The 16,562-nt window shown below is 37.9% G+C and overlaps 1 protein-coding gene and 1 long non-coding RNA gene across 16 annotated transcripts in view; one reads left to right on the top strand and one right to left on the bottom strand.

The window, feature by feature from the left end:
* The window catches only part of LOC146394974 (uncharacterized), a 52,720-nt gene that overhangs the window by 12,608 nt on the left and 23,550 nt on the right, over positions 1–16,562 (top strand). The gene's annotated exons all lie outside the window — the stretch shown is intronic.
* CPED1 (cadherin like and PC-esterase domain containing 1) overlaps positions 10,326–16,562 on the bottom strand; it is a 281,918-nt gene continuing 275,681 nt past the window's right edge. For all 14 annotated transcript variants that reach the window (XM_021078989.2, XM_085006011.1, XM_021078990.2 and 11 more), the window contains one exon: positions 10,326–12,469. In XM_021078989.2, the coding sequence (XP_020934648.2) occupies positions 12,248–12,469 (222 nt within the window). In that variant the 3' untranslated portion in view covers positions 10,326–12,247. The remainder of the gene's footprint in view (positions 12,470–16,562) is intronic.

The raw sequence follows: 16,562 nt of genomic DNA on the forward strand, positions 1-16,562 counted from the left end.
AAAGGAGAGGGCCGTGTGAAGATTGTGGCAGACATTGGAGCAAGGCCCCTGGGAACATTTGGAGCTCCTCCAGGCGTGTTCTCCCCTAGGGTCTTCAGCGGGACTGCAGCCCTACGGATATCCTTTTATTTCTTCTTCTTCTTTAGATTTCTGGCCTCTAAGAGAGAATAAATGAGATCGCGAGAGAATAAATTTCTGCTATTTTAAGCCAATCCATTTGTGGCATTTTGTTATGACAGCTCTGAAACACCAATACAGGTGTGAATATATTTGAGGTGCCATTATCCTAACAAAGTTCATTAATTTTTTTTTTATATTTTCTTCTCCCTGCTTGTTCCACATTTTTCTGTTCTGTTTGCTTTATCTCTATCTGTCAAGGAAACTTGCCGCAGATAGCTGGTAATCTTTGTTTTGCTCATGATTATGTCTGTAGTGTTTATAAGCCAGTTAGCTCTGAACATACAGGTAGGACTTTTTTTTTTTTTTTTTTTTTTTTTTTTGTCTTTTTGCCATTTTTTGGTCTGCTCCGGAGGCATATGGAGGTTCCCAGGCTAGGGGTCAAATCAGAGCTGTAGCCGCTGGCCTACACCAGAGCCACAGCAACTCGGGATCTGAGCCATGTCTGCGACCTACATCACAGCTCACGGCAACGCAGGATCCTTAACCCACTGAATGAGGTCAGGGATCGAACCCGAAACCTCATGGTTCCTAGTCGGATTCGTTAACCATTGAGCCACGACGGGAACTCCAGGACTTCTTGACTTTGGACTTTATTTTAGGGTGATCTTAATGGATCATTTTATTAGCAAGTCTTTAATATCAGTATATTTATATCTTGTCTCAGACTATCAGTTTCCCCAAAGAAGAATATTTTAGTCTCCTGTTTTGATGATAATGGCTAATGTTCTTTAGCAGAGAAGAGGGTTTGAGAAGTCTAAGGATTTACTGTCTAAATATTTTGGGGGTTTGTTGGTCGGTTTGTTTTAGTATGACCAGCCTCACACTGGAAATCTAACATAATCCTCACTGAAATATCTTGTTAACGTAAAGGGTGAGGTTTCTACACTGGGAACACTTGGGTTAAAATAAAGGAAAAATTTTATTACTGGGAAATGTAAGATATGCAATTAGCAACTGAGTTGTTGTGGTTAGGTTTATTCTGGAAACAAGAAAACACTCATGATTCTGAAGACTAAGCTAAGAAAGGCTTCGTCCTTTTCCAAAGACAGTTTCCAAAGTACCACTAATCAGATTAGTTAGTGTAAAATAAGACATTTTCCTCTTGTGACAACAATTAGCCTTTCTCTGATTAAGAGCATCTTTGTATTTCGTCAGCATTTCAGTTACCTAATGGCTGTAAAACCAAACACACATCTGGATAATTGAAAATGTTAGCTTTCAGCTGGAGACTATGACCCATTGTTGCCTGTGGCAAGGTCTCCACTTGCTGAAGTTGTGGTTAAATCCTAGACCCTTTTGGCTAACTGATGATCATGACACCAAATGACATCTGCTACCATTTCTTAAGGTTTCTAAACTACCTCTTTCTTTCTTTCTCCCCTTAATTCCTCTTGCTCCCATTCTTTCCCTTCCCTTATTCTTGTGTTCTCTTGCTTTCTCTTTTTAGTTTTCTTTCCTTCATTACTTCCGAATGGCCAAATCTGGCTTGCTTTCCTAACTGATGTGCTAGCCAGAAAATAAAAAATAAAAAGCCAAAAAAAGGATCTTTCTGGGATCACAAGAATTGGTGGTTTTAAGTATTTGAATCCTGCCCCCTTGCCCTACCACCTCCCTCCGCCCCCGGAAAACTTTTGCCAGCAGTCATCTTTCAGCATAACATAGAAATAAACACTGCAAAGTCGAGCACACTGTATTTGGGTTAACAGTTATGCTTCGTATTTGCATGGTGGGGCAGAAGGATAGACGTTTTTATAGTTTGCCCACAGGTCACTAAACTGCCTTTCTTCTCTGGAGGCCAGAGACAATAAGCTTATTTAGTCAAATTTTTAAAATCCTTTGAAGTCCTTTAAAACATGGAATTTCACCATGATGTTCTTTGGTGGTGCCTCGTTTACCAGTGACCATTCATGACGTAGAAGCTTGATGAACATTTGTTCTCATATAAGTGATCTGTAAGAGCTTGTTCAGAAGCTCTAGACAGCGAGGACCATTGTCCTTATACACTTGACCATGTAACTCATTTTCTCTCTGAGAAATGCACCAGCACGGAGGAGCCAAAAGCATTGATAAAAGGCTTAGGACACTCAGCCCACCAGAGCAGCCACCTCGATCCTTGCAATCCTTGAGATAGTCGGCATGACAGCCAGATTGTAGGATTGATATTCAAATCCTCTAAGCAATAAAGGATGGACATAAACAGTCAAGCAGATAAGTGATGGTCTCCAAGTTGACAATGCTTTACATCTCTGGCAACTGTGTAAGTGGCCTGCTTTTAGGTGCGTTGGGCTCTTGCTTAACAGTGCAACGCAAGCCAAGCACAATCTTCTGTTGCTTTGGGGAGTGGTGGAAGCCAGCAATTGAAGAGGTAGAGGAGGAAGAAATGTAGTTCCTGTTGGGTCTTCTGACTAAACTGTGTTGATAAAATGCCAAACAATAGTAGGTAATGGGAGTCGCTCTGAAATTTTCACCTCTTCCTGTTAATAATGTGAATTCCTTCAGTAGTTCCTCAGAGATGCTATATTCCAAGCCCATTGCTCAGTGCTAAATGACTTTGAATTCCTGCTTTTAGAAGTGAACTTGGCACATGGCATGGCACTTGAGCACAGTGACCCACTGGCAGCCAATGCCCCTTGCTTCTCAGGTTCTCTTTTCTCTCAGAGGAAGTTTTGCAATAGGGTTTCCTTCAAATTATGCCCCAATTCCTCGTATTTACTCAATGCATTAAATTTAGTGAGCTACCGGGAGAAAAACAATGTGATTAAATTCACTCATACTTGAAATGTCTAGCAGCCCCAACCTTCCAAGAATATTAGCGTCTTAAGGGACCCTGAAGGTTAATGTAAGTGCTTTCACTAATTAAAAGGATTTCAAACTGAAGAATCTAGTAAAATAAAGAATCGTGGACACAGTGGGGAGCCATCTGGTAAGAAAGCAAGGAAACTTTCCTGTTGACCCAAATTCTAGTCACAATTCTGTGCGAAAGTAAGAGTATCATTCTTTACACTGCCCAAATTCATATTTAAAAGGCACGTGTAATGCCGCTTGCAAAATTAAATTGCTGAAGAATATATCTGCCACCTAATTTTAGGAAAAAATACGCAGGCAAATCTTTTAGTTAATCCACTGTTGTAAAAAATTATGGAATTGATGAGAGCAAAAGAGGCAGGTACCTATTTGAAACTCACCAGAAACAGATGTCTACCTATGCTTTTCAGTGAAAATGTGATCCCTCTACCCGTGGCGCTTTCAATTCCATAATTAAATTCACTTGCATTGTTAATGTACTGTTGACATTAACTTGTATCTCATATACACAAGACTGGGAATACACATATGTTAACTTGAAACAGCTGTTTGCAAAATTACTACAATATGGCCAATACTTCTTTTAACCATTATATCCTTCCATTCAAACTTGATTTGCATCTGTAAGCACTTATTATGTATAAAATTAAAGGAAGATTTATGATATAAAAATGATACATTTTGATGCTACATTAATATTGCCTTTGACAATAGCGCAGTAGAGAAAGAAAGTTAATAGGAATCGTTCTGCAGATCAGAAGCCATGGCCCCTGGGATGCATGCTGGAAGGGCAGAGCCTGGGTGGACATTGTCCCACACACTCCATGGGCAGGTTAGCAGATGACTCTGGGGCCATCTCTATGGCCTCTCTCTTGTCTCCTCTGTTTTTGGGATTGGCAGAGTCTTTCAGATACGTGACGTGATGCTCTCCCATTCCTCCAACAACTCCATTTCTAGATACCTGAAACTCCAGCGGACTTTGTCCTTTCTTAAAACTTCAGTGCACTTGTGAAGGCTTGAGGCATAGGGCCTGATGTTTCAAGGAACCTGGGCATGACTTCACCAAACCCTTTCCAGTTTTGATCGGGGGCAGGGCAGAAAGAGCAACTGCAGAGATGAGCAGAGAGGGGGTACAGGGAAGAGGATGCCAGAGCACCTCAGACCTGCATGGACTGCATGCCTTATGGCCGGCATCTGGTGTCAACAGCAGCCCAAGTGCCCCGCAGCTTCCCCAAAGCCCAGGTGGGCAACTTCCATACGTGGTTTTCACCCACCCCACCTGCCTCTTCAGTGTCCCACCTCAGTCCCAGGGGCCCCCGGGGAACAAGCAAGCAATTAACACTTGCTAGAGAGGGTTTCAGGAAGCAAGAACACTATTTCTAACATACTGCTCCATCAAAGCCTTGTAGAGGAATTCTCTTTCGAGCACAATTTCTAACTCCAGAAAATGCCGGAGTTGATGAGTGCATGTATTTTTTTATATCGTAAAAGTTCATTGGATGTCTTTTCTATGCGAGGCAATTTATTTCTAGACTGAGAATGCAGAGATTAAAATACTAAGTGAAAGAAGCCAGCTGCAAAAGACCACATTTTTGTATGACTCCATTTATGGGAAATATTCAGGGCACGTTAGTCTATAGAAACAGAAAGCAGAGCAGTGGTTGCCCAAGGTAGCGGGGTGGAGGTGGGGAAGGGTGGAGAGTGACTTCTCTATTTCTTTTGGGGGGAGGTGCCAAAAATGTTCTAAAGTTATATGATGGCAATGGTTGGAAATGTGCAAATGGACTGAAAGACAATGAATTTTCGACATGAATGAATTTTAGGGTATGTAAAGTGTACATCAATAAAACAGTGAAACATAAATAAATAAGCACAACCAAACAAATAAATCACTCAGTCCTTTCTGCATGGAGTTGACATTCCAGTGGGTCCAAATTATTAAGCAGACAAAGAAAAAGATTGGGGTGGGAATGGGAAAACAAAGAGTGCTGAGGAAGTTCAAAGAAAGGCCCCTTTGACCAGTATTTGGGGAATCAGAGAAAGATTCCTAGAGGTACTTGCATCAAAGCCGAGAGGCAGTGGACAGAGAAAGGAACAGGAGAGAATGATATACACTGAGCTCCAACTCTGTGTTAGGTACTGTGTGGTAGAAACTTGAGTAAAAGTCAATCCCAGGCCTCAAGGAGCTCAGGTTGGGGGTGTATAAATAGGGGATTACAGAGAATTATTATATCATGTGGTAGTACAACTGCAGAGGCGGACACAAGGACAGCCGAGGTGACAAATAGGGGAAATTATTCCAGTCGGGGAGGTGGAGGCTGAGTAAAAATTCGACTTGGGGAGGCAGTTCCATTTTAGCTTAATGAGCTGTACAACTGGAATCCCGCCAAGTGCCTTCCATGCACCGGTGCCCTCACCACAGCTCACAGGATTCAATTAAGCCGACTTCTCACCCCTCGTCCACGTCAGCCTTGGCCAGTGGGAAAGCCCTGTGAGATCAGAGCCACTCAAAAAGCTGTGAGGTGGAGAGGAAGGTGGAGGGAGAGAGGCAGCACTCAGCCAGGCATCCCCACAAATAGTCATTCCCTCGGGGAGCCCTAGGGATCCGTGTTTATTGTCAGCAGGGCACCCAGGAGCCTGGTCCTCTTTCTTTTCTCCTCTTTCATGACCATCCTAACGGAGTCCAGCCATTTCTAGCATCTTCTCATTCTGATGGTTTCTGGCAGCTCAGTGGCTTGTCACCTCTCTAGAGAAGCATCTCCCAGACACCTCCCCTCGCATCCCCTCCCAGCTCTGCTTGGCAGAGGCCGCCAACCACATTCCCCACTTGTCCAGACGAGCACCTGGCTGAACCCCAGAGATGGAGAACCTGTTATTCTAAAGGTTTTACACAGGGCTATAAATCAAAAATAAGAGGAATGTTTTAAAGAAATGAATGCAATGGACATGAGATTATTTGATTCCTTCCTATTATCTATTTTATTTTGTGTATATGTGTATGCACACAAAGACAGGTATATTATACCCATATGTGTGTATGTGTATTTTTTTTTTCAGTACGAGCTTTTGTTTAAAATAATCCAGAATTCCCATTGCTGAATCCTCATGTTTGACACACACTCTGCCCAGACACAAACCAGAGAAAGCTTGGTTTTGGCCGCCTCGTTTGTGCTTTCATGTCTGCAGAGGCAGCATGACAAGTCAGCACTCAGTGGTGAAGGGCAGGCATTTATTTTCACTGTAATTGATAACAGTTTATGGAAGAGGATGCCCAGGGAGGCTTCCATTGGAAAAGAAATTGACTTCCAGCAACTAGGTACTTCAAAGACAAATGGTGACCCCATGAAAGAGAAAAGCACCACTTAGGCCAATCACCCACTTGAAATGGCCCACTCTTCTGGGAAATTGAAATCTGAGATACACTGTCTGTATCAGCCTCATCTCAGAATCCATACATAATTCATGGAAGATATCAATTTATTTACAAGGTAAGAGGCCAGGAGAGTTCCGGCTGTTTACCAATAACATGGCCCTGGAAACTCCATCCTATTGAAATGATTCCTGTTCTTGGCAGGGATAGCTTGTGCTCTGGTTGTATCCACACCCTTTTAAAAACATGCCATTGATTTTGCATAACTAATGTGAACACTGAAATGGGGACTCTTTAGAGACAAGTATGAACAGAGACCAGGTTTTCCCCGGGAGGTATGCACATGTGGTGGAAACTGGTGAACCCAAATCTGTGTCATTTGATGACTAACCTCATTTTAGGCTACAAAGGCATTGTTTCAATTTCCCCCTGTGGGATTCTTAATTCAGACCAAATTTTATCTTATGAGTAGAAGAAGTAGCTGCAAATAATTTCATGCCCTGCCAATGACATAGGCACCGATTTTTAACAAAAGGCCCATAAACTCTTTTTATGATACTGTAAAACTGGAGAGCTCATGCCCATTAAAACATACGCTTCGTGTTACATGTAATTAGGCAAGGAAGAGAAAGTAAAAATGTATGTTTTAAAATATATCTTGTATTACCTATTAAATGCATGTGGAAAAGACTGCACACGTTCCACTGCAAGGGCAAAGGTAAGGACAAGCAGTGGTGTGAATGATCCCAGGCATGGAAAAAAAAAAAAAATCAAGCGATTAGCCATTGGATGGCTATTTCAAGTTCTCGAGAGGATTATTTTATATTGGTGGTTGGCAATCACTTTCTGTTTTTCCTGATTGTAAATAAGAAGGTTTCATTACGGGCACATTCAGCTGTTATTTAGTTAATCTAAGTTACAATTTTTGGTCCAATAAAGATCGAAAATTATTATTTATTTTTTCCTTGGGAATCCCTCCAAAGTGACTTGGACTTTGAGAAGAGATTTGAAGAGACATCTAGGGTCTGTCAAAGGCAGCTGGAGAAAGTGCTCATAATTTTTCATCCATCCTGGAGCCCAGTGTGAGAGAAGAAGCCGTCTCCTGGAGGGAAGGCTGCTGCTGTAGCTCCACTTTCTAGCCTGTTCTGATGGTGATGGGCCTAATGGGTTAACCTAAGCCACACTGGCTTCAGTGTTGGCATTTTGTTCCATCCTCTCACCTCCATGTATTTACCACAAAGGATATCAAGAGCCCTGAATCCTAAACCTTCAGCTATTAATGTAAGAAGATCTACAGAGGACTGGACAACCTCTTATATCTAAGTGGGGATTAGTGGATACAGGACTAGGCATATCTCGCAACATAGGCTTATTTTAATGTTCTTAAAAATTTTTTTCTAATGTCCAAATTCATAATTTAAAAGCATATGAATTATAGACAAATAAAATATTAAATTACAGACAAATAAAATATGAAATTATAGATGAAAGAAAATAAAAATGTTGCCCTTGATGCTGTATACTGAGATTTTAATCTAAAGATTTTGAAGAGATTTTATTATTTAAAAAAATGAGAGTAAAATTGAACAAAACATATAAATTAATCACATACCACTACCATTAAATGATTTAGCCTAGCACTAAAAGCTTCATCAAATTGATGTATTTCACCAGCCAACCATAAGAAAAATCACTACAAAGTTGAGAATCAGTTGAATACACCTTATGCTCACATCACCATGTTATTTCTGAATTCTGACGTACCTATAATCAATTGTAATTACCTTGCCTTTTTTAAAAAAACAAACTAAACATTTTAATGATTTTTATAGGAATGACTTTTCCATGTAAGAAAGATAATAATATGATGCCACCCATAAATTTCCTAAGAAAATAACTTGGTTAGATATATTAACTCTAATCTAAAATGAAGTTTCTTCCCCAGATATATGACACAAAGAGTTGGAAAAAAAGACTTTAAAAAAAACTAAGTGAAAATAGTTTTTTGCAGAGAGTGCTATGGACTTGGGAGAAAATGCCAGTCAGCATAAATCAAATTCTAAACCTAATCCATCTAAACATGATGAACCTATAGGCATCCTTTTACGGTGTTTTCTTTAAAAGTGGCTGCTTTCATTTTATTCTCACTGTTAGTTGGGTTTAAGTCATTTTCTTTATTTACATGGCAGGTAGACTTGCAACTAGTCAATACTCCTCGTAAGTTTTAAGAATTAATATTTTGATTGTGTATTGAGTGTGTTAAAGCATAATGGTCTACCGTTTAATGGAGCTATAAAACAAACTCTTTATATTTCAACGAACAGAAAGAAAGCAAATGGAGCGTGATTTTAGGAGGGACTGCACGGTCTGAATCAGTTAGAAAAAAATGAGTTCTCCAGCCTACAAGTGACTGAACCATAAAAGAAATATGGAAGTTGATAATAGCAGTTACCGTAGCAATAAAAACATGATAAAAGGCTCTTTGACAGTATGAAATCTTGGAAGCTGTGCCAAATACAAAATCTAGTTTGTAGGGACTGTTAGTGCCCTGCTGTCTTTAGTGAGGCTTTGGGGTTTCCGACAACTTCTGGTTCATCTCCTTAAGTTGAGTGATCTATCAAAATGCCTTAGTTTCCAAGAGCAATCAAAGTATGTGGATACGTGTTTTTTTTTTTTTTTTTTTTTTTAAAGTACAGCAGTATTGGCAAAGACTCCTTGATCCAGTCAAAGGGGTACATTCTGCTGTAGCATAGTATCATTTTGTACTTGGATATATGTTTTTGAAGTTATCAGCCCATATAAGCTTACTCAAAGTTATGTTTGCTCATTTGAAATACAATAATCCTCGCCACTAATTTTGATGACACTTTGACTTTCTTTTTATGAGATGAAAATTCACAGAGAAAAATTTTGGATACTGATGATTCTTTCAGTATTTGCTCAAATTAAGGAGCCCATAAGATAATATTTAATAAGATCCTAACCCTGAGCATCTCCCTAAGCTCTTACTTATTACTGCTTTAGACACTCCTCCTTGCCCCCTTCCAGCAGTGCCAAAGCATTAGGGCTTTGAAATAACTTTTATTGAGTTACATAATTTTTTACCAGTTTCTGTCTTTCTTCTTGGAATCCTTTAGTGAAATGGAGCTAAAAGAAGACATTACAGCTGCAGAACAGCATTAGTCCCCCTCATAAACTTTACCAGAACTATTTCCATTGCAAAAATCAGTGATCATTTTCCCCCAACACTTTCTAAGTGGGAATTGTTCTGTAGAGAAGACTGCAGCACGGAGGCAATTACACGAAGAAGATTAAATGATCCAAGTGTAAAGCCGATGGTGAATATTCTTTTGCATATGCCCCTGCGGGATACTCTGCCTAGTTGGATGGCTGGCAAATAGTGTACTGTGCCTTTAAATGCATACACATGCGCACAGTCAACAGTGATGCTTGGAAATGCTTATTCAATTATTCTTGACTTTTAATATGATAAATGTTTTCTCTAGTTTAGTTTAGTTTAGATTGGATCCTGATCAATTCTTACCAAAAAGAATTCACTTCCTTTAACTTCTACTTCTAAAAATATGTTAAAATGCTTACTCTGTCTTTTCTCACTCAAGTTATGAACTTGTCAAGCACACACAAATACACGTGCACACATGTACACACACATCTATTTCCTCAAGGTAACTAAAATGTAGTTTTTTCCAATGGAGTCACTAAAATGATTCCTAGCATTGCAGTGCCTTCTGTTATAACTAAAACTCATCCCTGCACTGTGCTCAAACATTTTGGTCATTGTACAGCAGGGAGATCATTTGATCAAAATATAGAGAATATCAGGATTGGAAAGAAGTATATGGTTATTTCACTAAACCACACTGGATGATATCTTGCCAAGGGGTCACTGTTTATATGGTCAGACCGCCAGTAGAAAGGAAAATAAAACATACTCTCTGAACACGGACTATTACTAGTAAGACATTTATTAATAGCATTACTACAATTGTTTCTAAAATCCATTATTATTTCAATGGCGAAGAAGTAAATGCCAGGCTAGCCTCAGTCAGAAAGGCACTGCAGTTCGGTTGACAGGAAACCATAAGAAACATCCACTGACTGAAATTCTGTTACAGAGTATGTAATACATTAAAACATGATGGAGAAGCTATATGAATTGGAGAAGCAATGTTTTTTATCATTAAATAATCACTGAACACCCAAGAATGATGCTTGCATATCGCTGAAGATATTAGAAAAGTCATTTATTTAAAAAGTTAATTCTGTACCATTCTTTTAAAAAATTTACCATGTCAGATACAGATATGTATTGTTTATATCAAGTGATATTTGTGCTTAGATATAATTTAAGACCATTAAATATAAATTCATGTTTACTTTCATATAAAAATATGTATAAAAATAGAGTATTTAGATGAGGTGGATATTCCTACTAAGGAACTTTTCAATCAAAATAGTTTTATTTCTCTGTATGGTGATGAAATTGAGGTTGAGGTATTTGTACATTTAGTAATTTCAGCCAAGTATGGAATTAACCTTCCCAGCTTTTTTTTTTCCCCAAAAGAAAAATGATCCTTTAAAAGCCATTGTAACTGTGAGATGTCCTCTCACAACAAAGCATTTGTACAATGGAGAAATTTACCTTTTTGAACTTAAAACACAGAAGGGAAAGTTCTCAATACTAGGATTAGATATGTTTTACATGTATGCCACAGTTATTAAAAAAAATTATGTCTATGCTAAATTTGGATTAGATACATTTGCTCAGGAAAATTAAAATAGTTTCTAGTAACATAGTAGTATTTGTGGACACAGACAAATGCTTTATGGAAATAAATGCCTATGTACTTGCAAATGCTTAATCCTTTGCAAAATATTTACATAAAATATAATTGCAATCTTAAATTATACAGGGCGCTAACAGCAAACAAAAGGTTTCTCAGGTAATATCATCAATGAAACATGATAAAGTAACCCATGAGGAACCATATTTAGTTTCTCACTTTAAAATTACATATTTAATTAACTTAGTCTGCAGTTACCCATCCAAGTTCTTGGACAGGCTAGGAGGGAATGTTTATGAAAAATACAAAGAGTGCAAAATTAAATATATTGGTGTTTGAAATGTAAAATAGCACATTTTTTTTTTCGGCCATACCCACAGCATGTGGAAGTTCCCAGACCAGGGGTCTAACCCGTGCCAGGGCAGCAACCCAAGCCGCTACAACGAAAACTCCAGATTCCCAATCCACTGTACTTTCTCTCTCTCTCTTAGAATCCCTTAAAATTCCATGGAAGAGCATTCTCGCTCTTTTCCCTTCAGTCATAGGATTTTTAAAGTATAGGAAGAAGCAGTTTTCATAAGCATTAGATTCGCAAGGTCTAAACCCTCATCAAGGCCACGTTTTCTCCTGGCAAAGGGCACAAGCACAGTCTCTGCTTACAGGTGGAATGTGAATTGCTTTTTCCCCTTTTCAATATTAAGGCTCCGATAAAGATAACCCAAGACTCAAGTGCATTATCTTCTTTTTTCTGCATCTCGAATGTCTATATTCCTCTTATCACAATGTAATACCTGGCCCACGGTGGTTTTAGTTTATGATTATACTCAGGTCACTCTTTTCTAGCTCTGTCCTTCATCTTGAAACCAGCTGATTTCCAAGTGCACATTCTGACTTGCTAAAGCTCTAGGAAAAAAAAAAGTGGCGTGATATTTTTAAGCTAAGTGTGCCTCGGTGTTTATATGTGTGCCGATGTGCCTGAGCGTGGCTGGTGGAACCAAAATACACAAGATGCACAGGATTTGGCTTCTAGACCATCGTCCAGGTGAGTGGCTTGTCTCCAATCCCAGGTTCAGTCCTTCCACAGAGTCTATGCAGGTCTTTCACTGGCACATATCCTGCTGAGAAGGATTTCAGAGCAAACCTGATTAACCGGACCTCTGACATGATAGGGTGATTGGAAATTTGTTACAGAGTCTTGTTGTCGTTGTTGTAGTCTGCTTTGATTGCTGAAATATTTTCCCACAACGTGATTTCTTGATCGTTTTATTTTAATAAAATGATATTCTTTGGATAACTTTGATTTCACTACCTGCAAATAAAGAGCAAACAAAAAATAATAATCAGGCAAAATCAAGGACCTTTGAGTCCTGCACAGAGCAGAATAACTACCTCACAAACCTGAACAGCATCGCTATCACGCAGATGTTGCCCAAAGGGCATGAATATGATTGACATGACTGAGAACCAATGTAATCGATTTTTCAAAAAGGACCAAGGTTGACAGTAGAATTTCTGCCACGTTTCTTTTTTTCTTTTCCTCTTTGTGAATTACTTTTATTTTTTTAAATTTTTTTCCTTTTTTTAAATTAAATGAATTTATCACATCTGTAGTTGTATAATGATCATAACAATCCAATTTCACAGGATTTCCATCCCATAACCCAAGCACCTCAGGGTAACTATGTCTAAAGCAACTAAAGAGTTGTCTCACATGGTTTTTCTACCACACTGCTGTGTGTGTGTGTGTGTGTGTGTGTGTGTGTGTGTGTGTGTGTGTGTTTAGGCCAGATGTTACCACAAAGAGAGACGCTGACTTGCCTTTGCTGAGTCATCAATTCAAACACGGTATGCTAAACCTGTCATAGCATCCTTTTAGAGAATGATAACTAAAACTATTTTCAAAGAAAAGAGAAAATATTTTTGCATTGCACACCCATAAGCTGACACTGTTACAATTAGTGGTTTCATTTCTCTGGGTGCTTCATAAGTTACAGAATCTGGAGGAACAGCTTATGCTCTATTAAACTAATAATTTTATAAATGCCTGTACCTATGCAGATGTGTTTTTATCTTAAAATCGTTTAGAACATTTACAAAGCATAAAAGAGTATGTGTAGAAAGCTTTCTTCCCATCTCTGTGCCCCACCTCTGGTCACTCAATTCCCTCCCCAGGGCCGACATGTATTACAGTTTCTTTGGGATTCTTTTCACAGATATTTTATGAATATCAAAACACACACATACAAACGAAGAGGCCATAGTTATTGTCTATCTGTACAGCATATAACAAGTTGCTCTGGTGAAATCCTATAACTGCCAGCTTTAACCATTGGCTTAATATAACTCAGGTTGTTAGCAGCAAAGACCAGTGAAAACAAGGTGGGAACCAAGAGAGGGGGGAGGGTTGAGAAGTAGGGAAAAGAGAAAATCTGGGCCAATGAATAGCAAATCTTTAATTCCATCATATTAAGGCAATTGTAGGACATTTTCAGTCAATATGGACACATTATTTATTACTGATAACTAGTGAAAGCAAAACTAGCTCATATTGATTTTTTAAAAATTCTATTGAGGAGGTATAATGATTAGGTATGTATTTTTTTGATCGCATGTAAAAGAATACAAAGAAAAGAGTTTCAACAATATAGAATATTTGAAAAAAGTAGCATGATATTGATTTCAAAAATAAGCATTTTTAGTTATGTTGCAAGTAAGCACGAACCATTTTAGACGAGTTATTTGAACAGAAATTCTGTGTAACGATCCACACCAAAAGGTTAAGAGTGATCTCTGGGTAATGGAATTAAAGGAGACTTAAAAAGCATTCTTGGTAACTTTTGGTCTTGACTTTTTAATTTTACTACAATGAATGTGCACTACTTTATAACCATAAAAACATTGAAACTATTCCCATTTGGAGGAAAAATATAATACTAATGGTTTTAAAGCCAATTATACCCTGCTAACCCCAAAGAAATGAATTACTTTTCTCGAACTACAGGAAGTTTGGCTTTTCATGATCAGGCCTCAGATGAAGTGACTCTTAAGAAGTCCAGTGAAATCAGTGGGTTGTGATGCGGAATCCCTCTGGATCATAATTTACAGCTCAGTTTGCAGTTAACCACTGATTAATATTCCGGGTCCCAAGGTTGTAAATTTCTATTATGTGTGCTAAATATGATAGGCTGGGGAGGTGCACCAATGTTTTCCTGGAGGTTTTGTCCATTTTGGAGGCAGTTTGTATTTACCTATAGCAAGATTAGTGAACACTCTTAAGGAAGTTTATTTAAGGAAACACTTAAGCATAAATATTACATTCAACCCTGAAAAAATATTATTCCAGTGTTCTGAAGCCAAAATAAGGTCAATTTTGTTTATATAGCATTATCTTCAGTTCTGGCTTTTGCAATTGCCTGATGATCTGCATGCTAATTACAGGAAAAATAGAAAAAGGTCCATCCCAATGCAAAACAGTTATAAGTTCTTTAAAACTTATTTTAACATCTTGTGTGATTTCAGGGTTGTATTTAATGTTGCATTGCAAATATTGGATAACGCTAGTTTAGATGCTTACAGCAATCTTGAACATGATTCATAAAAGGGACACACAAAAATACAAATTTCCTGTGTATTTGCTGAAGCAGGTAGCTTCCATTGGGGAGTACTGCCAATATTTTGTCAGATCACAGTGGGAAGGTGGATAATATATTTTTATTTAAGTCATTAAGATAATCTCTGAGAAAGGAAAAGGGATGGTTGGGTCTCTTCCAGCTTCTATGGGTCAGCCTAACAACACCTCCTATAGGACCACCATTATGCTACTTAAGATTGACTCCTACACACTCACGCAGGGATTGGCCCAATGACATTTAATTCAGTTGGTTTCCTTGGAAGATGACTTTTCAGGAAACAATCAGAGATAGGAAATTTACTGATTCCCTTGTCAAGCCAGCATTACCCTGATATTGAAATTTTAAAAGCTGACAAACCAGGGAAAGCATTGTTTCAATTTTGATTTTTCAAAATATAGATATAAAATATCCTCCCAAAACACGATCGTAAATTGAGTCTAGGAACATTTAAAAAAATATCTAGCCGTACTATGTTCTGTATCACTGGCACATACAATTCATTTCAGGAATGTTAAGCTTCTATATTATGAAATATTTTGTCAGAGGAGATTACCGAAGAATTATTTGTAGCTATATGACTATTTGCCCTGAAACCCCAAAGGAATCTATTGTAAAAAAAAAATGAAATAATATAAAGTTAATTTAAAAATTATATTGCTTTTCTATATTCTATCAATAATTGATAAGAAATACATTAGAGAAAAGAGTTTATTACAATACTAGAACAACTTCATCGAGTTCAATGATGATCTATAGGACATGCATCAAAAGTAAAGAATGCATCAAAAGTTTAATAACACAAAAGAAAATATGAATAAATGGAAAGACATAACATGTCAAATCTTTGCAAAAGAATTAAAGTGCTATCCCAGTTTTAATCACAGCAGGATCTGGGGTTAATGACAAAGAAATTCTAAAGTATATCTTAGGAATAAATGTAGGAAAATAGCCAATGCCACTTGGGAAGAAAAGAAAAGAAAAAAAAAAACAGTGATGAGAGGAGACTTTCAATACCAGATATTCATTTAATGATGACTTGAGTCTACCATCAACCTACCATAGACTCAATTTGTTGGCTGTCTAAGCCAAGTATAACCAAAATGCAATACTGAGAAGGAAAAAAAATAGGGGTGTTCATATTGTAGATTAAAATTTATTTCATAAACTGCTTCTGTTCCTTATAAATTTTCATGGAGAAATAAGATAGTTCTAAATTGAGCCCAATGTCATATATATCCAGTGACCATAAATGTTGACAGCCTAATAGTTTTAATTATATGGGATGAAACTAAAGAGTGTGTGGGAATTGCCTGGTTGCCTAGTGGTTAAGGATCCAACATTGTCACTGCTGTGGCTTGGGTTCAAGCCTGGCCTAGGAACTTTACATGATGCAGCATGGCCAAATAAAATAAAATAAAACAGTGTATGTTTAAAAGGGAGCTGTGTACCAAACTACTAATAGAGTCCCCAGTGGAGAAGGGGGTCAAAATTGAGGGGGGGCTGTGTAGTATAAAAAACAAAAATATTTTTGTTTTTATTGTATATACTTAAAAATATTTAGAGTGAGCGAGAATTCATGTAATCCTTTTATAATAGTAAAGCAGTAGAAGAGAAACAAAAAGATGCTGTATCTTATAAAATTAAAATTTATGATGTATGTATTTTTTTTCCACGGAATATGTGTCTTTCAATCTTCAGAATTCTCTGCATTAAGAAACACATGGAGTAATTCAGATATGGTCCCTACCCTCAAGGACACTATATAAAGAC

The sequence above is a fragment of the Sus scrofa genome, chromosome 18, assembly GCF_054392235.1.
Source record: "Sus scrofa isolate SSC_HxYL_T2T_F1_AM1 chromosome 18, Sscrofa_HxYL_maternal_Yorkshire_Landrace_v2.0, whole genome shotgun sequence".
Lineage (NCBI taxonomy): Eukaryota > Metazoa > Chordata > Mammalia > Artiodactyla > Suidae > Sus > Sus scrofa.